Source organism: Micromys minutus (genome assembly GCF_963924665.1).
Source record: "Micromys minutus genome assembly, chromosome: 1".
Classification (NCBI taxonomy): domain Eukaryota; kingdom Metazoa; phylum Chordata; class Mammalia; order Rodentia; family Muridae; genus Micromys; species Micromys minutus.
The window spans coordinates 250,421,616-250,448,543 of record NC_137969.1 but is presented as its reverse complement, the minus strand read 5'-3'; the positions used below and the strand labels follow the sequence as shown (position 1 = coordinate 250,448,543).

At 47.6% G+C, this 26,928-nt stretch overlaps 1 protein-coding gene across 5 annotated transcripts in view; it reads right to left on the bottom strand.

Moving 5' to 3' along the window:
* EML1 (EMAP like 1) overlaps positions 1–26,928 on the bottom strand; it is a 153,273-nt gene that overhangs the window by 39,739 nt on the left and 86,606 nt on the right. For 3 of the 5 annotated variants that reach the window (XM_080916637.1, XM_080916638.1, XM_080916636.1), the window contains exons 2-4: positions 25,064–25,246; positions 18,309–18,441; positions 5,132–5,263 (exon numbers count right to left, since the gene is read on the bottom strand). In XM_080916637.1, coding sequence (XP_080772763.1) covers positions 5,132–5,263; positions 18,309–18,441; positions 25,064–25,246 — 448 coding nt within the window. The remainder of the gene's footprint in view (positions 1–5,131; positions 5,264–18,308; positions 18,442–25,063; positions 25,247–26,928) is intronic. The other 2 variants (XM_080916639.1, XM_080916640.1) reach the window with 1 other exon arrangement.

Here is a 26,928-nt window from a genome sequence, read left to right as displayed (position 1 = left end):
CTGATAGGCATTGTCCAAGCTCCTCATTCCTCTCCTTTCAGGGTACGGGGCACGGAATTTCCAATGTCTCCGTGACGATTAACTTCAATTGTCTTCTTGAAAGTAGCATCTCCCCGAGGAACTGTCTGATTTGGGTTAGCTGGGGAGACATTTTCTTAATTGGGTCAATTAGGGGTAGGGAGAGCCCATCCTGAACGTGAGCAGCAGCACCTTTTGTCTCGGGCTGTGTAAACGGAGAGAGAGGATGGAGAGAAGGCGGGCATGCCTGAACTTTCTCTGCTCTGTGGGTGTGGTGCTTGCATGTATGTATGCCTGTGCACCACATACACGTCTGGTACCCACACATGGTGATGAGCCCCCAACCCCCAACCCCACAACATGGGTGCTGGGAACCGAACCTGGGTCCCCTGCAAGAGCCGACAGTATCCTCTCCAACCTCCAAGCCTCACATTCACTGCGCTTGACTGTGGATCTTATCTATGTGCTTAACTTCCTCAGACTCCTCCCACTGTGACTTTCCCTGAGTGACAGACCCTAACCTGGTCCTGTAAACTAAACAAGTTGCTTTTCATCACAGCCACAGAAACAAAACTTGGACAGTCCCCAAGAAGAGAAACACTTTCACCGTGGGGAGAACTGGGAACAAATACAGACCCTGAAACCTTGGGACAGAGCAGCAGTAATTGTAACTTCACATGGCAACTGCAGACCAGCTCGGTGTGGAGGATGCTCTGGAGAAAACCTTACTCAATCCTGGTAACACCTATGAGGCAGACACTATTGTTATGCTGAAGAATCCACCCCCATCCCCCAATATAGTAATTTAGAATCAAAGCAGCAGAGCCAGGATGGAGACTTGGTGTGACTGTCAGGATCCACCATTTTAACCTCTCATCCTCATTAAGCAAATTTGCTCAGTAAATGTTTCCTAGGCACCTACTATGTGCTATAGCATTGTTAAAGATGCTGAACTAGTCTGGTTGGTTTGAGAAAGCCTTGTTGGCACCAAACACGGTGCCACATTTCTGCAATCTCAGTACTTGGAAAGCCGAGGCAAGATTGTGGGTATCAAGTCAGCTGAATACACGGCAAATTCGGGCTGGGAATGTGGAAAGTGTCTCGTGAGCCCTGAGTTACCACTGATACTAGAAGGGACCTTCAAGTCCTCTCTTGGGATTTTTCAGAAACGGGTAATTTGTGAAATAAAGCAACTCTACAAAGAGAAGAAAAAATTAATATCCTGATGGGAAACATATGAAGCAGGCTGAGGAGGTGTGTTGTCAGGGCCAAGGAGAAGATAAGGAGCCAGGAGATCTTAAACTGGAGGCTGAGAGCAAACGTTACTACTAGGTTAGCAGTATAGAAGCTACCAATTGGGCCTTTAGGGACTGGAGGAAGCAGCCAAAGGACAAAGCCATATCGTGTGTAACTCTGAGAAGGAGGAGAGGCCAGAGAGCCCAACACAGATGTCTGCACGCTGTGAAACAACAGGGTTATACAGAGGAGCAGGGGTTGGACCTTCAGGAATACTTTGATTTTTCCCTTCAAATTTGTTGACTCCAAAGGCCACAATGTATACTATGTGATAACCAAGTTTCCAACAGATGGCTCCAGAGTTCTTACTCTACAAAAGCAGTTCATTGTAACAAATTGTGGATGTACACATAGTATCTTAATCATGAGGTTGATACATCTCTATCAGTAGCCATAAAAGAAACACTTTCTCAGTCTGGCAACATCTAATGTAAACCATGCTTATAAATTTATAACTAAGTAGCCATTTCTTAAAAAAAAAAAAAAACTTTTTTAAAGTTAAAATTTCTTTAGTGGATTAGTGTACATCACACCATTCTTTCAGAATGTTATTGCTGACTCCCTATTTAAATTTAATAAGTACTTCCTGGTGACAAGACTCATTATGTAATCATTAATATTCATTTGCCATGAATATTACATAAAGTAAAATATTACATTGCCTTACATTGCTTTTAACTCTAGTGGAAACCTTGTCAGCAGAGAGATTAAATGCTGTTAAAATCCTGAGGCTGCTTAGAGGCAAAGAATTTTTAAATGTTAAACAGTCGAAGATGGAAGGTGAAGACTGTACGGAGTCACAGGTAAGACTCAACTCCACCGAGCACTTCTGAAGAAAGTGGGACAGGGCACAAAGAGATGGAACCCATAAGGACTACAGCTCCAAATAAAAGAGGGGCACATGGCTGGTTTACAGGAAGTGACTACACTTGGGGAATGCTCAGGACTTGACAAACACTTTCCTCTCTAGAGTGAGGAGCTGCATAAAGCATACAGAATTGTCCTTTAGATGCTCTCACTGTTGCTGAGGAATGCGGATGCTGGTGTGACATTCTTGCACACCGCTTGTTTGCACACAGGGTTGTGACACACTGAGCATTATGGCTCCTGACGAATGGCGTCTGAGTCCACGGATCAGGGTGGAGCCCTGGTTCTCTGTGTGACGTCAGTGCATTTCCACCTATCAAAATGGCTCAAGCCAGAACTCATCCCTCCTGAGTTCAGTGGACCGCTACAGGTGTCTGGCTGGCTGCTGGGAGGATCATGCTGTGGGCCATCTGTTCCCAGAATCACGGGGTTAGATTTTGTCAAAATCTGGGTTGTACTCAATGGCCTGGGTCATTCATACAAATGTAACTAAACCTGGCAAACCAAAGAAAAGAGCGGTCACTTCAGAAGTCACCAGAAGTCATCAACAGCCTCCACTTTACACACGAGGAGGAAATGGCAGAGAATTTTGGGATGCCTCGTGCCTTATTTTCCTGTGTGCTGCCACCCCAGCATAGATGACCCTTTATTGAGCGCCAGGCATGCCATTGGGTGTTTTCTTCCCGGTTAGCACCGTAGGAGCCAAAAGAGTGATGCACAAAAGTCTTAGGATCACCGAGGAAGAGCCAGGTTTCTAAAATGTGAAGCCATCCAGAACTTTTCACTCCGTCTCACTCCCTACACAGGAACTGAGGAGACACATCTTTGCAGATGGGAGGCAGACACCTACAGTGACTCTCTGGAGCTCACAGCCCCAGTGAGAGGAGGAGCCAGCCTGTCCTCACCCTTCACTGAGGGAAGTCATGGAAGAATCCACAAGGCTAGGGGGCCTGGGGAGGGGAGTTGTCCCTAGGCTTTTCTCTGTATTAGCCTAGAATCCAAGAGTTCCTCAGTAGGCCTCTGTGAGGCCAGTGCTGGAGTTGTTCATACAGGGAAAGGAATGATGATGTGGCGATCTGGCCTAGGCAGTGCCCCAAAGCATCTGCCAGTACCAGTGTTGACCCAAGTGTCCTCTCTGAACCCGCTGGTAACAGGATGGCTGGGGTGGTCTCTTGGTTTCAATGGGATGGAGGGTTTGGCTCCAAGCGGACACATACAGTAGCCAGGATTATTTTTAGAAAATGATTTGCTTGTTTCCAAATCAAAACTCCTTCCCTTGGCATTTCCCAAAAATCCTTTTGTAAATATCTTTTATGGAAATATTTACCGAGCACATTAAGCAAAACCATGGGATTTAAAGGATAAGACAGATCTGGACTTTACACAGTGTAGATTCTTTCTGGAAATTCCTGATAAAAATCAGATGTTCATAAGACCTGCCAAAACATAGACATTTCAGGTCAGCACCAACCTCAGGCTGAATTCCATTCAGAGCAGCCTTGAGGCAAGCACACTCAACCTCTGTGGTCACCTGGCCTCACTGCCAGGATCTTACCACCTCATTAGCATAAGATTAACATAATCTTCCTCTAAGAAGCACCAGTAGTCTGAGAAGAAGATGAGTCCATGGTTTCTGAAATTGCCAGTAGAAAGAGCCATCAGGATTTTTAAAAATCGTTTTACTTTATGTGTACCGATGTTACGCCTGTATGTGTGCCTGTGAACCATGTGTGCAGTGCCCAGGTTGAGGGCGTCAGAGCTGGAACTGGAGTTACAGTTGTGATCTGCCACCCGGGTTCTAGGAATCGAACCCAGGTCTTCTGGAAGGACAGCAGTGGTCCTAACTTCTGAGCCATTTCTCCAGTCCTTTATCATTTCTTTCTCCTCTTCTTATTCCTCCTCCTTCCTCCACCTCCTTTTATTCTTGTTCTCTACCTCCTCCCCACCCCCTTCTTCTTTTACAAAGATCCCTTTCAGTGTTAAAGCTGACACAGAGTTTAAGCATCCCTTACAAGATTGAGTCCCCACAAAGTTTCAAACTTGGAAGCTTTTACTGCCTGTGGTTTGGAACCAACTGAGTTCTGACTAAGCCATCTCCTTACATGAACATCTCAAAGGAAGCAAGTTTAACCCCTGAAGCTGAGACTCCTTCCTGGACTCCTCAGAACAGAAAAACTAAAACCAGAACCAGGCAAGAACAAGGCCACGCTAGGCAGAAAGACACAGGAACCTCACCGACCCAACACGTTCTTAAAACAGGCTGTTAAAAGGCCCCAACGTAGCTCTTGTGAATAAAGTGTTAGTATGGGTTTCACATATTTATCATAATCCGCTGTACAAACTCACAGAAACTTCAAAGTTAGAAATAAAGTATAGGACGGGAAATCTGAATGGAAAATGGTTCGTATTTCTGGCGTTAGCTCACTATTAAAAGACAGCCCCTGGGTTAGCACAAAAGTACAGCTTCCAACTTGTTCATCTTAGAAAATATTGCTACAAGTTTTAAACATTCCAGCACAGATAATTTCAAGATCAGCGTGGGGAGTTCTGTTGGAGATAGGCAGTACCACACCTGGAAATTCAGATCCACTTCCTGGGTTAATTTCTTAGACACTGCCTTACCACCACCATCACCATCACCATCACCATCACCATCACCATCACCATCACCATCACCATCACCATCGCCATCGCCATCGCCATCGCCATCACCATCACCATCACCATCATCACCACCATCTCAGATACTGGGGGCTGGAAGTCTACATTATAGTTTCCAGGACGTGACCTGAGATTGCCGGCTACCCCACACCCACACATGCAATCTCAGAAGGCCTGGCGCTCAGACGTAGGTTTGACTTGTCAGGAGGGAATCTTCTGAGTTGTCCCATGGGTAGAGTTGTTCCCTAGGGTAATACACGGAAGGTACAGCCAGCAGGGCCCTCCTTACCTCTCACTGTTCTTCTTGCCGCTGGAGGAGCTGCTGGTGGAGCCCGTGCGGTTTCGGCTTCCTTTGGAGTCCCCGGAGCTCTCCCTCCGGCCGCCTGGAGACACCCGTTCAGAAGAGCTGGTCCTATTGATGCTGCAGGAAGGGCAGGGGGATGAGAACGAAGCTTCCACAGTGGGCAGTCCTTCACGGTACTGAGGGCACTCGGGGCACGCACTCAGACTACCATACTGCCGAGTAACATTTAAAGCAGCGGGATCCGAAATCCTTACTATGGGATCAAAAGGCTCCCACGGAGTCACCCGAAATCCACACCTCTGCACACCTTTGTGGCTGAGGCAAGTGACATAGTTCAGAGTCATAGCGCCATGGCGTAAACTGAGCCAAAGACCCCCATATACCCTAGGAGGGCTTTGGAGCTCAGGAACCTGCCATTGGAGGGCGCTTTAGTCCAGACCAGTGGCACTTGGTCCGGGCTGACATTGTTCCTCAGGAGACATTTAGCAATGTCTGGAGGCATCTCCAGTCACAACTCAGGGGAGGGGGCTGCCACTGATGTGCTGGGCAGAAGCCAGAGAAGCCCTACAATGCACGAGGCATCTCTCTATAGGGGCAACCAAAGCAACCACAGTACAGCTCAGGAGAACCGAGCCCAGAAATACACCAGGGATAAACGCAGATGGGGCACCACAGGCTTATTTACAGGCTGAGTCCCCATAAGTACTCAGTTTCAGGACACATAATGAGCACAAAGTAACAGAAATACGTTTAGGACCATATCAGAACCTGTTATAAATTCTGTCCTGATCCTGAATCAAAATCCACGTAGTGATTTACTCTATTTAAGAATGCAACTCAAAGATCAATTTAAATGTTATTTTTATTTTTGTTTATAATGTATATGTATACACACTTTGTGTGTGTGTGTGTGTGTGTGTGTGTGTACACATCTATATGTGTGTAGTGGCCCTTGGAGGTCAGAAGAAGGCATTGGATCTCCTGATGCTCAGGATGTCATAAGCCACCCAATGTGAGTACTGGGGACCAAATTCCTCAAGAGTAGCAAGTGCCCGTAGCCACTGATCTGTCTCCAGCCACAAACAGCAATTTTAAAGACTCTCACATTCCAACACAACAGAATCCAAAGGTGTTATTAGACACCTGCATGCTAAGGAGGGGCAGTGAGAAAATGCTGACAAAGGCATTCTGTCCTGACAGGAGCAGGGAACTCCATGTACACAGTAAAAACATCAGCATGCGCGTAGCATGCGGTAGCCTCGGACGTGACTGTGGGCATGACGGCACGTATGCTGCAAGTGCACACAGTGTGCTCAGCACCAAGGCTGCCGTGAAGTCACACAAGGCAACATGGAGGAGAAGAAACCTCTTGATGATGCACTTCACTCTGGATTACTCTTTGGTTGCCGGTTGTTCGGAAAACCAAGCAAACGTTTAATCTTTTCCTCTGATTCGGTCACTGACAATCATACGTGGTACATTCTAGGAGAAAGTAGTCGATAGATGGGAATCCCAGCCAGGTGTGGCGGCACACACCTTTAAACACTGCACTCGGGAGGCAAAGGCAGGATCTTTGTGAGTCCCTTCCTCCAAGGCTACCCTGGTCTATAAAGTGAGTTCCCGGACAGTCGGGGCTATTAAACAGAGAAACCCTGTCTCAAAACTAGATGTGCATATATGCACACACACACACACACACATCTCATGGACACAACAAAGAGCCAGGGGACAGTTAAGACTGAGTGTCCCCTCCCAGAGCATCCTCCAGATTTACCCACTGAAATGCTGACCCTCTTGCCACAGAACTGGAGGACTGGTTCTTCAGAGGGGAACTAGGTGAGCAGGGTAGGGAGAGCCCTGATGAATGAGATTAGCTTTCATAAAAAGCGCTCAGGAGAGCCTTCTCATCTCTGACCACCAAGTCAGCACAGTGAGAAGGCACCGGGCTGCCACCCAGAAGAGCGTCTCACAGATTCGGATACATGGTGGACTCTCACTCACAAGCCGTGAGCAACCACTTCCTCTTCTGTGGCTTGTCAGTCAACAGACTTATGGTACTGTGGTAAAGCGGGCAGTGCTCACCTAGACAAGCACATGCCTGTTACGGGCTTGGCTGAGAGCCCCTTACCTTCCTTGTAGGTCAACCTTGGGGTCTTAGCACACTAGTCAGTTCTAAGTGTCACACAGAGGAAACAAATGGGCACACACAGCAGTCTCCGTTCCTGCTACAGGCAGAGCTGGGTTGCTGATCTGTGAGGAGGGAAGGGGCATCCGCTGAGGGTACAGGGAAGAGGGCCAGTCTGGCTGGACACATGGATCTTGGCACTTACATGCACGAGTGCTCAACTCACGCCATGGCTTGCACAGGACTATTAGTGTGTCATGGTGCCACAGATATAGAGAAGGAAAGGGGAAAGGAAATGAGAAAAAAAGCCTGTAAAGAAAAGTGTTTCTTCAGAAGAAGGTTAAAAAGCTGGAATGGAATCAGGTGGCAGAGAGAGGAGAATCCGGTAGCTCTGTACATAGGAGTGTGTGTGTGTGTATGAGAGAGCGAGAACATGCCTGCATATGTGTGTGTGAGTGTGTGTGCATGTTTGCATGCATGTGTGTGAGTGTGTATGAGTTTGTGTGTGTGTGAGAGAGAGCATGCCTGCGTGTGTGTGTGTGTGTGTGTGTGTGTGTGTGTGTGTGTGTGTAGCTTCAAAGGACATGGCACATGGAGGGAAGACAAACCATCAAATCTCATAAAGTAGGGCACGGAAACAGACCTAAGGCAGCAGGGCCCCACTGGGGCCCAGTTCCAGGAATAAAGCACCTATGTGAGCCTCCGGTACACGCAGTCACAGCTGAGCTCCTGTCAGTCATGAATCTTTCTTTTCTTGCCATTCTTTTCCTCCTTGTTCTGTCCCTTCCTCAGTCCAACCTTCAGCCCTTTTCCTTGGTAATTCCAAGTCCTTCAGGCAGAGCCTTGTGCCAAGACTGTAAAGTCTGCCTAATGTGCTGGCTTTTGAAAAATCACCCCGTCCTCAGAATGAGGAATTGTACTCCAAGTAACAGAGCACAATCGTTTCACACATGGTCCTGGGGACTGAGGAGCTCTGAATCTCTGGTGTAGGGCATCTCACAAGAGCCTCTGTGCGGGTGTGCCAACGGGCAGCCTGTGGTTCGTTCATTTTTGTGTTTTGTTTTTAGAATGCTCAATTCAGGGACAAGGAAATGACATGTCTTAGGATGACACAGCTTTTCTGAAACCTAGGATTAACAGTCTAAAGATAAGAGGAAATCCTGTGCCTGGAGTTCACCATCCTCCCATGATGAAACCGGCATCTGCTGTAGCTCATGGAGTTGCCTCTGCCAAGTACCCAACAGACCCGGAAGCTCCTGGGGGGTTGCTGAATGGGCCCTGGGAGACTGCAGCCTGGAGAGGCCCACAGCGTCATCTCTGCAGCGTCCTTGTGGGAGTTCGTGGCAAGTTCATGACAGTTTAAAGAACTGTATAAAACACTCTCCCAGAGCAGTGAAGCAGGTCTATTATCCAGCTATGGCAGACGCTAACCAAGCTCAACCCGGTGCCCAGGAAAGGCGACCATATGAGGACAATGGGGAGAGCTAATAGTAACTGGATTCTTCCCATCTGACACTGATAATTTCAGTAAAAGCTCACACAATCCCTTCAAAATTATTACTACATCATTACAGACAAAGAAAGCAAATTCGGGCATATAGAGCAACTTGCCAGAGCTTCCAAGAACGGCTGGGTTAGGGGCTCTAGTCCATGCCCTCTCTACTGGTCACCTAACCAGGACCTTCCTGAAGGAAGCCTCCTCAGTCACCCAGTAGGGATAGCAGAGCAGTTAACCCTCAGGACTTTGAGGCACACCAGTTCTGCAGATCTGGTAGGTTTCTACAGATTCATCATATAATGGGAGGCTCTGGATAAAGCCACTGAGCCACCGTACTGGAGGGAGGAGCGCTAGGGCGACAGAGCAGATCTAAGCTCCCTTGTGATGGCACCGATCTATTCAGAGTGCCTCAGACCCATTAGTCCACACACAAGCACGGAAGTGTGAGAAAGCATTGTGGGGTTTGGGTTTATTTATTTATCTATTTTATGCGTGTAAACGTTTGCTGGTGTGTGTGTATGTGAATGGCTGGTGCCCAAGGAGACCAGAGAGGGGCATCAGGGTCTGTGGAGTTGGAGTTACAGACAGTGGTGAGCTGCCATGTGGGTGCTGGGAACCGAACCTCGGTCCTCTGCAAGAGCAGCCACTGCATTTAACCACCAAGCCATCTCTTCAGCTCCAGTAGGAAGTGTTGTAAAGACTTCAGGCAACTGCAGGCTTCAAACATCAGAACCCCTGACACCCTGTTTTGGGTACAATCCATCAGTGCTCTTTAGGGACATTTGTCATGCCCACATTTGCATCCAAATGTTAAACTTTAAAAAGAAAAGTTACTATTGTAGGGGGAGGGGAAGAAATAAGACATTTCCCTTTGAAAACCAAGAGCCCTTATGAATTAAAGAGGATTTCAGAGGGCTCAGAGGAAGGACAGAAAACAAAAGCCTGAAGACGTTGCAAGAGCAGCCAGAAAGAGTGGGGCTGTCCACTTACACTGCAGGACGCTCCTTTAATCACCAGCAGGGAATATCAAAGACCATACAGTCCCTCCGGACAGCAAGTGAAAACATGTTCTTTATTTGGAACATGGCAGGGGTACCAGCTTGCAAGAGGCCTCACAATAACACAGATGTCTCTGGGTCCTTGAGGCACACTGAGTCCTTTGGGGGCTGTGCATAAATACCGGTATTTCTTCCTCTCTGCTTGTCTGTCCTGGCACGTGACCCCCCCCCCAAACTTCTAAGTCTGAAGAGAAAGCGGCTTTCTGTATTTCATTTATGTGCCAAAGAATTCTGCCAATCTGAATCTCAGACGTGATAAAAATTTCTTCCGCGGAGACACGTGACATTCTTTCCTGTGATGAGGTGACAACTCTTAGTCCAAGAAGCTAGAATTATGGCTTTCTCATCATTAGACGATTGGAACTCAAGATACGATCTTCCCAAAATTTCATTACAAAGACCCTGCACATTTACAATCAACGGGGATTTGACACAGGGCTCTTAGGACCAGAGAGTTTCTGAGGATGAATTAAAAACTGTGGCCCACTGAAGAAATACTAGGCACTGACCATGTCAGCTGCTCTGTGCTGGGCGCTGTAAAGAGGGCTCAGGGCCCGAAGGGGCTCTTTGTCCTGATATGTGCAACACATCTAATTCCAATAGGCTGAGAGGACAAACTTTCAAAATTAAATAAAACATGCTCTTTTCCATCATTATGATAAATACAGATTAAAGCGCATCTTTAAAATGTCTTTGCTTTGTGTGTGTGTGCCTGTGCTGTGTGGTGTGAGTGCATAAGGGCAGGTGTGTGCACTGCTTGTGTGCACGAGGAGGTCAGAGGACATGTCAGGTGTCTTCCTCGATTACTCTCATTTTTCCTTCCTTGGAAGAAATCCTACACTGAACTTGCAGTTGAGCTAGCCGCCAGGGATTCCTTCTATCTCAGTCTTCGACAGTGCTGAGGTTTCACATCTGCACAAAGATTCCTCTGTGGGCTGCTAAGGATCTGAACTCAGAGCCTCATGCTTGTACAGGAGGTGCTGTGGCCACTGACCCACCAACCCAGCCCCTAAAAGCCTTTGTGACACAAGTCCTTTCCCAGAAACAGCATCTTAGAAAGTCTTAGGGGAAAAACCATTTACCGTTCTCTTCTGTGCAAAGCTATGGGAATTTGTTTCTGGTTTCTGGCAGGGGCCATCGAGTTCTTCCTGACTCAACACCATAACCCACAGCTTCTTACTTTGCTACTGACCGACCACACAGGCAAACACGGACACCCCACTTAACACCTCCACTTACTGGATCCGAATACAAAGACATATACTAAAGGCAACAGTCTGAATCCTGTTCCACTAACTGAGCCTACTTGTCTGGCCTCAATGGGAGAGGGTGTACCTTGACTTGATATACTGGGGGGAGTAAGGCTGGGTTCCCCTTCCCTGAGAAAGGAGGATCTGTGTGAGGGGACCCCAGGAGGAGAAGGGGGTGCTGATATTGGGATATAAAGTAAACAAATAAATTTTAAAAAGTAAAACAGGATCTTAGCCTTGAGTCCAGGTAGACCTTCGACTCTTATGGACTGTACCCCCTCCCCACGACCCCCTCCCCACTACTGGTTTGGTACTGGTGGCAATCTGACTGTCTCGGGCTCCCAAGTGCTGAGATGACAGATGAGCTGCCATTCCCCATCTAGAAAGAACTTTTCTTAAAAACCAACTCAAGTCAGATATTGTTTTTCTGGCTCTTGCATAGCGTGTGTATCTGGCACTGACTTACGCACAGGTCACACATCTAACAGCTGCAATCCCAGAGGGCAGTTGGCTGTGGAGAAGGGACAGATGAGCTCTTCATGACTCTGTCTTAGACTGGCACCCGAGAGCAGGGATGCCTGTCCTGTCTCGTTCTTTTGATCCCTGATCGCTCCCCAGCCCCCACCTCCAGCCCTTACCCTACCCCCTACCCCCACCCAATTGTTCTGCTCTGCAAACTCCCAGAGACAATGAGCCTTTGTCTTTTTCTCCAGTGCTGGGAAACTGCTGTGGATGCCTCAGCAGACCACGGAGCAAGGTGTGGCCTACAATGTCCTCTTCGAATTTTCTGCCCTTTGCCTTTGACAAATGGAAGCAAAACCTCTTCCCAAGGGTTCCACAGCAAGGGGGCCCAGTCCCAGACTAAATTTTAATTGGCAACACAATGTGGAGACCCGCTGAGGCTGGACTGTTTCCAAAGAGGACTTTGTCCTTAAGCACCAGGCTATCCCCCCCCCCCAGTCTTCTCTTGAAAACAAACACACACCATGTGGTGCCCCCCAGATGTCCGGGTTTGCTTCTTATGAAGCTGTGATCACAATGACCGACCTTCTTGGCGATGGAGCCTTTGCACATGCCCTGTTTTAACCTCAGCCTTCAGAACGTCTGGCTGGCTTCTTTCTGCTGTCAGAAACGTTTCCTTTTTTTTCTTTTTTTAATGATTGTTAATTTTTAAAAAAAGATTTATTCATTTTATTTCATATATGTGAGTACACTGTTGCTCTCTTAAGACACACCAGGAGAGGGCATCAGATCCCATTACAGATGGCTGTGAGCCACCATGTGGTTGCTGGGATTTGAACTCGGGCCCTCTGGAAGAACAGTCGGTGCTCTTAACCGCTGAGGTCAGAAACCTTTCCCAACGAGAGCTATGGTCATATCATATCTAGAGGGAGCTGTTCGTGTCTCTGGCTCTTAGGTGAATGGGATGCAAACCCAGGGGAGCTCACGAAGACTGAAGGAAGCATAGTCCTCTGCACCCCAGGGCTAAGTCTAGAAAACCACGTACTTCCGGTTTGAAACTTCATACTGAGAACGGCAGAGCAGGTGAATAGGATGAGCTACTTTGTACACTGAGACAGAGTAGTCTCGCTGAAGGTGTAGCTGTCTGGTAAAGTGAGTTACGTAGCACTGGTGAGGACCTAATGCACCCTCCCCCACCCTGCAATTGCACACACTTGCACCTCACACGTGTGTGCATACAGCGTTGTGTCTGTGAGTCAGTCTCCACCCCCCACCCCTTCCCTTCTCTCCTCTTAAGATGCTCTGCTGACAGCCTCCACTACCCGGGAGCAATTTGCTTCGGGCTGAGACACAGGTAAAGAACCAGCCACCGTGTCACTTCACGCCTCTGCGAACCAGAAAAAGGACACTGGAAACTGAGGGTTGGCTGAAGAACGCCGATGAAGATGAGACGTGGACAGAAAGCAGGAAGAAAGTGGGAAAGAAAAGCAGCAACACCAGGGGTTGCTTTCATAAAGAGATCAACAAATACCTCTAGAAAAATGAGCAGAGGACAAGAGAGAGGAGGCTTAAGCAACTGAAGGGTGAAGAAAGAAAGAAAGCCATTCCAAGTGACGTCACCCCAGAAATGCACAGAATTATAGGAGACTACCATGAATAATTGCATGCTTGCAAAGCTGGAGAATCTAGAGGGAGTGGATCTAATCCTAGAAATACATAACCTAGTAAGAATGAATCATAAAGAAATTAAAAATATGAGCAGACCTATAATTATCAATAAGCAGCAATAAAAAAATGCCTACTGAAAAAAGGAGAGCCCAAGCTGGCTTCACGGGAGAACCCTATCAAATAGCAAAAGAATAATTAGCATTAATTTCTCCCTTTGCAGTTGATCAGACAGAAGAGTTCTGATTCCTTTCCATGTGACAAGTATCGCTGAAGCCAGACAAACCCAGTAAAACACAAGAAAAGTAAAACCAATGTCCTCGAGGAAAATCTATTAAGGAGAAGAGTTCCCAACAAAATACCAACAAACTGAACTCAATAAGGAATTTCAAAGATAGAACAAACTGAGACTTATAATTTAATTTCCAGGGCATTTCAATGAATCAAAATCAAGCAATGTAATGACCACATTAATAGATGAAGAGCAAACACCACACAAACATCTCAATTAGTGCAGGAAAAGCCTTTCAAGGTCAGTGGGTCAGTGGGTCAGTGGGTCAGTGAGGCGGCTCAGTGGGTTAGGGTGCTTGTTATTCAAGCCTAGAAACTTCAGTATGCCCAAGCCTGGGACCCACATGATAGAATAAAAAACAACAACCTCCTATAAGTTGTCCTCTAACCCCCACACACACGCTGAGGCACACACACACACACACCTGCAAAACAACAGTAAATAAAATGTAATAACATAATTTTAAAAAGAAAAAGCATCTTTTAAGAAACCTTTCATGATAAAGACAGTCAACCAAGGACAGAAAGAAACTACTCCCCGTGGAGCAGAAGCCGCACAGGACACCACAGCTAAGTTACTCAGGGATGGTAGGCTAACAGCGTTCTCTCTGGGACATTCTGCCCATTCAGCCTGTTGACATCAGAGCAAACGATCAAGCAAACACTCGTCAGAGTGAAAGAGCAACGTAGCGAACAGTGACACTCACCAGCAAGTCACACACAAGGAAGCTCTATAGACACAGGACAACAGCAGCACACCCCAGTTAAAACACGGACAGGAGTGGGTGGTGTCACACGCCTGTAACCCAACACTATGGGAGCAGAGGCAGGAAAATCACAAGTATCAGGACAGCCTGGGCTATATGGCCAGACACTGTCTCAAGAAGCATAAATAGGAAAAAGTAAGTGAAGGTGTTGTATAGATGTCTTTGAAGATGTATAAATGGTCTACAACCAAATGAAAAAAATGATGTAGATCACTGATCATAAGAGATACAGGGTCCGGCAAGATGGCTCAGTGGGTAGACCTATCTGCCTCCAAGTTTGATGGACAGAGTTTCATCCTAAGGACCCACGTGGTGGAAGGGAGGACCGACTCTTCCAAGTTTTCCTTTGACATATACTAACAGGCTATGATGAGATACACACACACTCCGACACACACACACACACACACACACACACAGACACACACACTCATACAAATAAAACCAAAACAAATGAAAATGTGATTTTAAAAAATTGCAAGGGCAAGTACAGTTACCTATACATTTAGTCCCAACACTGGACCAGTGTGATGGCTCTGTGGGTAAAGACACTACTAAGTTGACGAGAGGAGTGCCATCCCCAGGGCCACATGGTGAGGGTGGGAATTGAGTTTTATAAGTTGCACCCTGACCTCTGCATGCACCCTGACCTCTACATGCACTCTGACCTCAGTATGCTGGTATGTATATGATGCTGCACGTACGTGTGCACATGCTTTATTAATTTTATTATTAAATTAGCCAAAACAGTCAGAGGGAAGAGGGACAGAGTCAGGGGCTGCAGGGATGAAGGGCTGAAATATTTACTGGATAGAGAGATTCCATCTTGAGAGATGAGAAGTTCCAGAAATCTGCTGCATGGTAATGTACTGTTGGGCAGCAAATTTAATGTTGGGTGGCTTTTATTACAGTAACAAATAGCAGATAAAGCCCTGGAACTTACAGGGGGGGAAAAAGTCAATTTTGTTGGTCTTACAGCTAGAGAGTAAAAGTGCTACTTCCCACTGTCAGTTAGAATAATCCAAAGGATATTTTGTGCTTGGTTATAAAAAAAAATGATCCAAGCGAGGATTCAAAGATATAAAACATGGCTAAGAAGAGCACTTTAAAGGGGTTTAGCTATTGTTTTGTTTTCTTGTTTGTTTCAGTTTTTGTTTGTTTTGTGGTTTGGTTTTGATTTTTTCAAGACAGGATTTCTCCATGTAGCCCAGGCTATCCTAGATCTCCCTTTGAAGATCAAGCTGGCCCCTGCCCCTGCGCCTGCCTCTGCCTCCTGAGTGCTGGGATTAAAAGCCTGTGCCACCGCCACCTGGCTGCACTTCCAAGTTTTCAAAAGCACGGTAAGGGAATCTGCTTGGTGAAGGGCAGGATGTTCTGATTAATTCTATATATATTTCAAAGACGTCCTAACTGAACACCATCCGCTGCAGGCCTGACAGAATTGGTTTGGTACCAAATGTGCCCTCATCACCTTTGGCCTACTTACAATGACTCTCCATCATGAACTATGACCCAGTGACCCTTCACTTCACAAACCCAAATCTCAGCACAGTCCCCAGCTGCCAGCACCAGGGACACAGGAAGTTGTTCACTTGGTACTTATTTTTATTTTTTTCCCCTACGTCAGCAACTGTTGACTCTCTCTGGACAGCCAGATGTCACCATTGGCCCTGATAAAAGCAGAGTCCCCAAAAGGTTGAGGGTCCCACAGACACCCTCTTCTCCCATGGATCTGTCAGTGACCGTGATGGTGAGTTTTAATTATCATCTTGACACAATGAAAATAAAGGAAAGAATCTGATGGGAGATGTCCTGTGGGCATGCCAGAGGGCATTTTCTGAATTGAATTAACGAGGTTGAAAGACCCACTTTCTTTTCTTTTCTTTTGTTTTTCTTTAGATTTATTTATTATATATGTGAGTACACTGTCACTGTCCTCAGACACACCAGAAGAGAGCATCAGATCCCATTACAGACGGCTGTGAGCCACCATGTGGTTGCTGGGAATTGAACTCAGGACCTCTGGAAGAGCAGTCCGTGCTCTTAACCACTGAGCCATCTCTCCAGCCCAGGACTGGGCCCTGGCATGCAAGCACGCATTCTCTCTCTGTTCTTGGCTGTGGGTATGACTAGCTGGTTTATGTCCTGCCTTGACTCTCCCGAATCGGTGGGCTGCTACCTAGACTTCTGAGCTAAAAGCAACCTTTATTTTTAAGTTATTTTTAAGTTGCTTGCACTGGGTTATTTCATCACAGATCTTGTCAAGCCTCCTCTGTGTCTCGCCTGATGGACAGGGAGGTCAGGGCTGTCCCAGAGAGCCGTTACCTTGGTTAGAATAAAATAGGGCAGGTCGACAGCCACAGGGCCACCCATCATGTACTAGCAAGTTCCCTGGGGTTGGGGGGACACAGGCACCCAGCCTCTGCTGAGATGAAGCGTCATCTCATGAAGGCATGCCCTGGACCCAAACGGCATGGCTGGGGTTCATGGCCACCTTCTTGAGAAGGACCTCGAGTGTAAACTGGAGGAAGTGACAAGTGAATGTGACAGCTAGGTTCCTATTTGAGGGCACAGAGGCAGCAGGTGCAGCCCATAGGTGTCAGCATCTGTATCCAAATCCTCAGTGTCTCTAAGGCCACTAGTATTTTAGTGAACTCCACAGGTTTGCTGTATTCTTTGTGTGGTGTGTGTGAGTGTTGTGTGAATGTGTGTATGCTTGGTGTATGTGGATATGCATGCATGGGTGTGTGTGTGTTGATAGATGTGAATGTGTGTGCTTGATGTGTGTGTGTGTGTGTGTGTGTGTGTGCTTGTTTGGTGTATGTGTATGCCTGTGGTGTGTGTTGGGGGTATGTGTGTGTAGTGTGTGTGTAGTGTGGTGCTTGTGTGTGTCGTATGGTATATGTGTGTTTAATGTGTATGTGTTTGTGTGTGAATGCTTGAAATGTGTGTATAGTATGTGTGTGTATGTACATGTGTGTGCGTGTTTGGTATATGTATGCCTGGGGTGTGTGTTGGGGGTATGTGTGCGTAGTGTGTGTGCGGTATGGTGTGTTTGTGTATGTGTTGTATGGTATGTGTATGTGTGTGTGTGTGCTTGATGTGTATATGTGTGTGTGCGTGCTTGGGGGTATGTTCATGTGTAGTGTATGTGTATGGTGTCTGTATGTGGTGTGAGGTGTGATGTGCAAACATTGATGTGGTTGAAATCAGGAGTCTTCCTTGCTTTCTCTTCACCTTATTCACTGAGGCAGGTCTCTCAGTTGAACCCAGAGCTCACGGATAAAGCTAGTCTGGCTGTCCTGCTCCGGGTAGCTCCTGTCTTCGCTTCTCAGATACTGGCTCCCTTGCCCACCCAGCATTTACATGGGTTCCTGGGATCTGAACTCTGATCCTTATTCTTGCTTGCACAGAAAATGTTTGCGCATGTGTACCATCTGCCCAGCCCTCTCTTATAGTCTCATGACACGCCTGAGGTGGCCCTTCAAGAGCAAGTTCCTCAACGCTAGCTACACTGTAAAATCAATGAGCACTTACTCTTTTCCACAGTCTAAAAATCAATGCTGACTGTAAAAGACAACATCGAAATGCAATAGTCAGTAAGTCAGCAGAAAGTCGAACTGTGATCTATCTGAAGATAACGCAGATGTCTAGGATCCCACTTTTGGGCACAATATAAAAGTATGAATTTACCTTAGATCTTACCAAAAGGTTTGATTATGTTACATGTAATATGAGTTTTATCATGTTACATGTAAAGATGTGAGTTGGAATCTCAGTTGTTTTTATAAAGAGTGGTAAGTAAAAATACTTACCCCATACTACTGTCTTGGCTGAGAGACTTCATAAGTACAACCTCTGATAAAAAGCAGATACTGAGTTACCTCCCATTCGTAGGTATGAGGATGGCAACACCTCAAAGCCTGGCCTCAAGTCAGATGAGACCACAAGCATCTCATGAGAAAAGGGTGCTCCTACCTGACCCCAAAGAGCTGCTTTGAGAAGTCAGGTGTGTGGGAGGCGTGGGGGTCCTTCAAGTAGCCTACCTTTTGGTTACCGGCACAACCGTTTCTTTCCTGGACCCCGAGGGGGATGGGAGGGAAGCACTGGGTTTCTTTGGTAACACGGTGCCATTGTTGACGGTGGTTCTTAATGGCAGGGTCTGCCCCAGTGGTCTCGCTGAAAGAGAAGCATAGGATGAAGTCAGAACTTTCCCCATCGAAGCAGAAATGATCCACACAGCCCAAGCTGCACAGAACCAACCCACACAGGTGATTTCAGTTCTCAGCAGTAGTGGCATCGGTACAAAGGTGGGACTTTCAGTAATGATGATCAAACCCTAGATAGCATCCTCTTGCCTGAAACACATACTAACTCACAAGCAATGAGAAGTGCAAAGCTGAACATCTCTATAGAAGCAAGCTTTGAAGGGCTTAGTAATCCCCAGTTCCTCCTCCTCCTCCTCCCAGCTCCTCTTCTTCCCAGCACCTTCTCCTCCCCTGCTCCTCCTCCTCCCAGCACCTCCTCCTCCCAGCTCCTCCTCCTCCCAGCTCCTCCTCCTCCCAGCACCTCCTCCTCCTCTGCTCCTCCTCCCAGCACCTCCTCCTCCCAGCTCCTCCTCCTCCTTCCCTGCTCCTCCTCCTCCCAGCACCTTCTCCTCCCAGCACCTCCTCCTCCCAGCTCCTCCTCCTCCTAGCACCTCCTCCTCCTCTGCTCCTCCTCCCAGCACCTCCTCCTCCCAGCTCCTCCTCCTCCCAGCTCCTCCTCCTCCTCTGCTCCTCCTCCCAGCACCTCCTCCTCCCAGCTCCTCCTCCTCCCAGCTTCTCCTCCTCCCAGCTCCTCCTCCTCCCCTGCTCATCCTCCCAGCTCCTCCTCCTCCCAGCTTCTCCTCCTCCCAGCTTCTCCTCCTCCCAGCTCCTCCTCCTCCCCTGCTCCTCCTCCCAGCTCCTCCTTCTCCCCTGCTCCTCCTCCCAGCTCCTCCTCCTCCCAGCACCTCCTCCTCCTCTGCTCCTCCTCCCAGCTCCTCCTTCTCCCCTGCTCCTCCTCCCAGCTCCTCCTCCTCCCAGCACCTCCTCCTCCTCTGCTCCTCCTCCCAGCACCTCCTCCTCCCAGCTCCTCCTCCTCCCAGCTCCTCCTCCTCCCAGCTCCTCCTCCTCCCCTGCTCCTCCTCCCAGCACCTTCTCCTCCCCTGCTCCTCCTCCTCCCCAGCTCCTCCTCCTCCCAGCTCCTCCTCCTCCTCCCAGCTCCTCCTCCTCCCCTGCTCCTCCTCCCAGCTCCTCCTCCTCCTCCCCTGCTCCTCCTCCCAGCTCCTCCTTCTCCCCTGCTCCTCCTCCCAGCTCCTCCTCTTCCCCTGCTCCTCCTCCCAGCACCTCCTCTTCCTTGCTCCCCCTCCACTTCCTAGTCTCCCTGCCTCCCAAGCACTTTCATAACAGACATGCATCACTGTGTGTTTAGCTTACACGGTGATGGGGATCACACAAACCAAGGGCTTCTTGTATGCTACATAAGCACTCAGCCAGCCGAGCTACATCCTTGACGCAATGGTGCTTCTGCTGTTCAAGATAGGTTTCTGTTTGGTTTTCATTTCTCTTCCTGTGATAAAATACTCGGAAGACAGGGTGCACTTGGTTTATAGTACCAAGTCACAGCCCATTGCTGAGGGGACGTCAAAGACGGGAACTCAAAGCAGCCTATCACGACACATCCACAGTAATGACCAGAGAGCAGGGAACAAGTCCATGACGTCATCTGTGTCTTTTCTCAGCTTCACTCTCTCATAGGGTTGAAGACATGCTATGCAGGGGATGGTGGCGCCCACATGGACTGGGTTCTCCACCAATTAATGGTCAAGACAATCTCTCACAGACAGGGCCACAGGCCAACCTGCCCTAGACAATTCCTTAACTGAGGCTCTCCTCTCTGGTGATTGTAGTTAGGGGAAGCTAATAGTTAAGACTGACAGTCACGGGGACTGAAGAGACAGCTCCGAGGCTAAGAGCACTGGTTACTCTTGCAGGGGACTTGGGTTTCATTCCCCAGGCCCACACAGTGGCCCACGACCATCTATAACTCCAGTTACAAAGAATCCAGTACGTCCCTCTGACCTCCTTGAGCACTAGGCACACACGTGGTACATACACATGGTACATACATAGACAAAACACTCACCCATAAATTCTTTAAAAATTAAACTAATAAATATCAAAAGCCTGACTGACCCATGGCAGACAAACCATGGTGGACAAATTGACAAAGTGGGCCTCACTAAGAACTTTACAAGTTTGCCAAAAAAACTTAAGGAGGGCAGAAACACAAATTATAGGTTGGAAGAAAATAGGTGTCTGCTATGTCTGATAAACTATGTATCTGATAAAGGACTTCTACAGAGCCTAAGAACTCCAAAAATTCAACAGTAAGAAGACAGTTGGCCCAGTTTTTTACATAAAGGGACAAAAGATACAAAGAGACACCTCACAAGAGGTCTTCAAATGGACACATGAAAACATGGCTAACATCACTGTCATTAGGAAATGCAAATTAAAACACTAATGAACTAGCTCTATCCAACTATTAGAATGGCTGAAATCTCCAAACCAAAACAAAATACTAATCGCAAGCCAAGAGGGAACCTCAGGAACCCACATGCTTTGATAAGAGGATGATAAACGGTGCAGCTACTTTGAAATACAATTTGGCAGTTTCCTATAAAGCTAAATATAATCTACCATATGATCTGGTAATCATTCTGACCCTAAGTATTTACCTAGTTGTCTAAAAACTTATGTCTACGCAGACCTGCATGTAAATGTTTATAGCAGTTTTAGTCACAATTGTCAAAAACTAGAAGGAACCAAGATGTCCTTCCATAGGTAAAATGGATAAGCAAGCTGGTTCTTTCAACAGTTAACTGCTTCAGTGACCAAAGTCAACAAACTGCCTGTAACACACAGGGGCCAGGGTTCCGAGTAAGTGTGATTGTTCGAGTTAACTGTGAACTTGACAGAATCTAGAATCACCTGGCTCTGAGCATGTCTGTGGGGGTGACCCTGGTTAGGTTCACTGAAGTGGGAAGACCGACTCACTGTGGGTGGAACCATCCCCAGGTTGGGGTCCTGAACTGGGCAACAGTAGAGTAACTGGGCTTAGTAGTGGTCTGTGTTCATTGCCCTCTGCTTCCTGATTGGGCACATAACATGGCTCATCAAGTTCACCTCTGGGTGGGAGTAGACCTGGAGAGTGTGCTTGCTCCAGCACTGCTGCCATCGAAAGAGGAAGTGACGGAGAAGTAGGAGGGGAGGGTCTGAGATTGCCTCTCTGCCCCACTGGCCGGCAATGTTCTGGAGCTCTGGGGACCACACTGAGAACAGCTGGCTAAGGCACTGTCAACCTTGGTTGTCTTGTCTTTACTGTCCTGGTTGTCACACCCTTCTCTGGGATTCCTATCAGGTATGTGATAGCATTTTTGGTTGTCAACTTGACATCTGGAATGAACTAAAATCCAAGCAGCTGGGTACACCTGTGAGGGATTTTTTTATTATTAGTAGTAGTAGTAAATTATTTGGAGTGGGGAAGACCTACTATTTTTGTTGTTCTGTTCTTTTTTCCAAAGCAAGATTTCTTGCTGTAGCCCAAACTCACTTTGTAGGCCAGGCTGGCCTTGGACTCAGATCTACCTGCTTTTTGACCTCCTGGGTATGGGATTGAAGGTGTGTGCTAGCACACCTGAGGAGAGACCCACTTTTAATCTGGACCTCTTTTGGAATGAAAATGTCCACTTTTAATCTGGGCCACACCTTCTGGGGCAGCCTATATAAGTCCATGGAAGGAGGAAGCCTTTTGCTCTTTGCCTGCTTGCTCTCGCCTTGCTAGCATCTTCTTTTTCACTAGCATCAGAGCCTACTTCTTCAGGATCCCAGTGTATACAGAAGACCAGCTGAGACATTCAGTCTTGTAGACTGAATAGTGACTGGATTCCTAGACTTTCTGTTGGTAGACAGCCATTTTTGGACTACAGCCTTTAGAGTCCTGGTAGAGGGGTCATTTACACACACACACACACACACACACACACACACAAACACACACACATACCACATATTGTGAGAAAGGAACAATACAGCTTCCTGTCTCTTGGTTGCTGGGAGAAATGACTTCCTGATTTCCAGGGAACATTGAGATAAAAGAGATCCTTCTGCTTCATAGAATGTTAAGTGCTTAAAAAAAATCACATCTTAATTGGTCCTAGAGGTAAATGCAGGTTATGACATAAAAAGAACTTCTCAGAAAAAAGGAGTACCACAAATACTGAGGTGGGAGCACGCACCATCAAGGATGAGATGGCTGCAAGCCGGGCCTTGGGGACTGACAGGTATGTGTGAACACAGCGCAGAGATCCTTGGGGTATACAGGGATGATCTCCCCATTGAGTAGGACCAGCTAGGGATAAGCCAATAAATACCCTGTCAAAGCCTCGACTTCCTTATAACATAAGGCTGGCAGTGCCCACGTGGCAGGTCACTGGGAGGGTTAGAAACAAGAACTAAAAGTCCCTAGCACAGGGTGTGGCAGGCAGCAGGCACTGAAGATGAGGTAGCTGATCTCCTGGCTTCATTGCTACTACTGGGATAAAAACCATCCCGACAAAAAGCAGCTTGCAGGAGAAGGGCTCATTTCAGTTCACAGATCCAGGCATTGTCCGCCATAGCAGGGAAGTCAAGGCAGGAGTGTGAAGCAGCTGGTCACACCACAGCCACGGTCAAGAGCAGAGAGAGGAATGATGCATGCTGGTCCTCAGCTCACCTTTTCTACTCTCCTACAGTTCAGGACCCAACACCACAGCTCTGCAAAATTCAGGACCAGCCCCCAGAGCCTCAGATATGTAGCTCCACCCCCTACATAGGGTAGGGCCATGGCACCCCTTGATGCAGGTCTCCGCTCTCCTGATTTCCTTTTATTTTTCAGTGGCTTTCAAACCAACAACGGTTTCCACTCGTGAAAGCAACACACAGTGAGGTGTTAGGTAATCATGAAAAAAGTCATTTCTTTCCAGTTTTGTCACGACGAGACGTCACTCACCGTCAAGTAAAATGAAAACCCCGTGTGAACCCTGTCCGTTATTTCTTCAAAAATAAGGAGATGTCAGAGACACAGAGCCTTCTTTCAAGGCACCCTCTGGGACACAGTCGTCATCAGACCTATTTGTGGAAAGTTGAGTGGGTCACGAATGTCTAAAATAACTGGGTTTCAGGTCTGAAATACCCCAACTGCTTCGGGAAACAGAAGCAAAGATCGCTGGAAAGGATTGCTAAAAAGACAGAGCTGAGGGTAGCATGTGCCTCTGATGTGAAGCTGCCCTCAAGTGTCAGGAAGGACAAGGAATGGGTCCCTTAACACAGCGTGGAGACCTAGCCACGCCGTGAGAAGGCACGGATTGAGAAAGGCCAAGGAGATTAAATGTTAGACAGCTCTCTCCTGACTCTGTGACAATCCAAGAAATCAAGCAGAGAAAGAGGGGGAGAGAAGGAGAGGAAAGGGGAGGAGGAAGGGAAGAGGAAGGGGAAGGAAGAGGGAGGGAGAGGAAGACGGAGAGCGCAAGAAACACCTGCACAGGTGAATTCATGTGCCTTGATTTTTGAGACAAGATCTCTCACTGGTCTGATGCCTGCCAAGTAGGCTAGGCCTACCAGGGACACTCAGGAAGCCATTTTCTTCCCCAGCACTGGACCCGGATCCCATAAACCCATGGCACCTTATGCAGTGAGGACCATCCTCTGGTCTTCACGCTTGCATGGTGAGCTCTTTACTGGCTGAGCTATCCCCATGGTTCAGGAAAGGTTGGTCTTTGTTTTTGCTTTATTTTTGTTTTATTTTCTCTGTGTGGTCCCAAATGTCTTAGAATTCACAGGACTCCTCCTGCCTCTGCTTTCGGACACTACCACGCCCAACTAAGAAAGGCGTTTCCAAGGGACATTAAGATGCTACAACCTCAGGGTGTCTTAACCAGAGGAAGCTCACAGCCCGGATGGAACAGCCAGAAAATCAGCTCTGGCAAAAGATGAGCCACTGCCCTTAGGTGTAAACGTCAGGACACTGGTATCTATGCACATGGTGAGGGGTGTTAGTCATGACAACTTTTGTTTCTGAAATGTGAAGGCATGGTTACTACAAAGTTAGTTAACATGACACTGCTTTTGTACACTGTGTCCCAGGAGAGGCATCAGATAATGGCTTGAATTTACCAGAAACCCACTGGTATAGATCTCTGTTAAGGGCTGTGTCTCCACAGGTAGTACAGGGGCCTCAAAAGCAGTCAAAGACACACCCTAAAAGAAGCTTAGCAAACTGGTCAGCTAGATGCCTCTGGACCCAACTTTCTAAAGGGAGCCTCCCACTTCAACACCAGACTGAGGGAAGGGCCACCATTTACCACGTGACTTTGTTGTGCTTTGGTGTAAGCTGAGGACACAGAAAGAGAGGGGACATACCGATGGGCTTTCTGAATGGAACCCCCAAAAGGGGCTGAAGCTCTCTCTGTCAGTTCTCTCCGTCCCATGCATCCTTAACTGCCTTCAGTGGTCCATGCCCTTGACTCGAACAGCATTTAGGGATCAACTACAAAGACACATCCCAGCATCACGCAGGACAACTCACCCAAAGCACACCAACAAAGACTGTTGACCTTAGTGAGGTTGGTTCAACGAGTGGGGCTGAGGGCGTTTTGATTTGGAGTCAGTTTTGGGGTGAATTACCCGAGATGGGGCAAGAATGTTTAACTGTGCCATGAATGCGGCATCGTGCCCACCTTTGGTAGGTCCTTTCCTGTTAAGCACAGCCTGTTGCTCCTCCGTGATGTTCAGCCTCCGAACCACGTCGGCGAGTGCTGACTTGAGCAGCTGGATGTCATCCTCCTGCATCTGGACGCGCTGCTCCAGAGAGGCAATTCGGTCTGATACCTCCATGCTGCTGGCAGCAGATGCGCTGTCATCTAGACCAGAGAGAAGTATCAGGTAAGTGAAGTACCGCCCACGACAACCAGATCTATGCACGACCGGGAACACTACTTGAACACAATATACTCTATGGTGGTTTGTTGGCAAAATCACTTAAGACACTTTACTTCATAGAATTTTTCATTCCTCATCCCATTACCGGCATCTCAAGCTCCCTGTGCTTGCCACGTTTAGCATCTAAACTGGTATTCTATTTTTCTAAGTGCTTCCTCAGTGGTACTAGGGAACCTAGGGGATGCACGTGGTGTCAGATTCTGTTAACGTCAAGTTCTCAGCATTGCAGAACCCTCTGCCTACTCCTGTTGCCTTTATCCAGTGGTGCTAGCTGACCCAAAGTTTGTGGTCAGAGGACCACACTGCCCGTTGGTGTACTAAGCCTGTAGCCATTCAACCTCTTGAAACCAAAGCAGGTCTGTCTGAATCTATGTTGTATCTCTAAGATTCTCCCCAAACCATGGCCACAAAGTGCTACCTGTGCAGATGGAGATGAATCCAGATCAAGGGAGAATGTCAGCAGCCACACCAGACACAGCCTCGAGAGCTTCAGATGCAGAGCACCATGCCCAGATTAGCACAGATTGGGGAAACATGGTCCCACTCTTTGAAGGTCAAAACAGTGAGTGGTCAAATCCACCATGGTCATCACCTTATCCAGAGGCACAGTTCCCAACCCCTGGACACCTTCCTCGTCTCTACCACCTTCTTCACGGGCTGCATACCTACCCTACCACCTTTCCTGCAGAGGTGTGAATGAGAATGACCCCATAGCCTCAGATGTTTGAATACTTTTTCCCTAGTTGGTGGAACTGTTTGGGAAGGATTAGGAGGTATGGCTGTGTTGAAGGTGTGTCACTTGGGGACGGGCTTTGGGGTTTCAAAAACTTAGTGCCATTCCCAGTGTGCTCTCTGTCTTGTGGATCAAAGTGTGCACTCTTGACCTCTGCTCCAGATGCCTGCTGCCACGTCTTTGCTTTGCCATTATAAACTTTAACCTTCTGGAACCACTAGCTCAATTGAAAACTCTTCCTTTTACAAGTTGCCTTGGGCATAGTGCTTTATCATAGCGATAGGAACTCTAACCTAAAGCTCCCCTTCGAGCTTTAAGAAATTATTTATTTGTGTGTGTGTGTGTGTGTGTGTGTGTGTGTGTGTGTGTGTGAGCGCGCACACGTGCATGCATACTTGCACCATTGCACATATGTGGAGGTCAGAGGACAGCTTTCCCAAGTCCAGTCTCTCCTACCACATGGGTTCTGCTGATGATGCATCTCATGGCCCAACAGACACACTTTAGATACAAAGATAAAGATAGGACGAAAGTAAATAAATGGGGAAAGATAGTATCGTGTAATTAGACTTAAAGCAGCAAAGAGCCATGTCACGGTGAAAGGAGGTAGCAATTGTAAGGAAGATGGAATAGGCATGACCACATATCAGCAATTCTAGCAGAAGAGACAGGGCCTTCCTTCTGTTACAAAGAGCACACACTGTGCAGTCAAACCACTGGTGTTCAAATTCCATCTCTGCTCCTCACCAGATACCCCAATTTCTCCACAGAAAAGTGGGGACAACTTTAGCATCTACATCAGCTGGTTATTAGAATAGTGGATGAGTTCTGTATCTGCTTCACTTAGACTATATTGCTCACACATAAGTG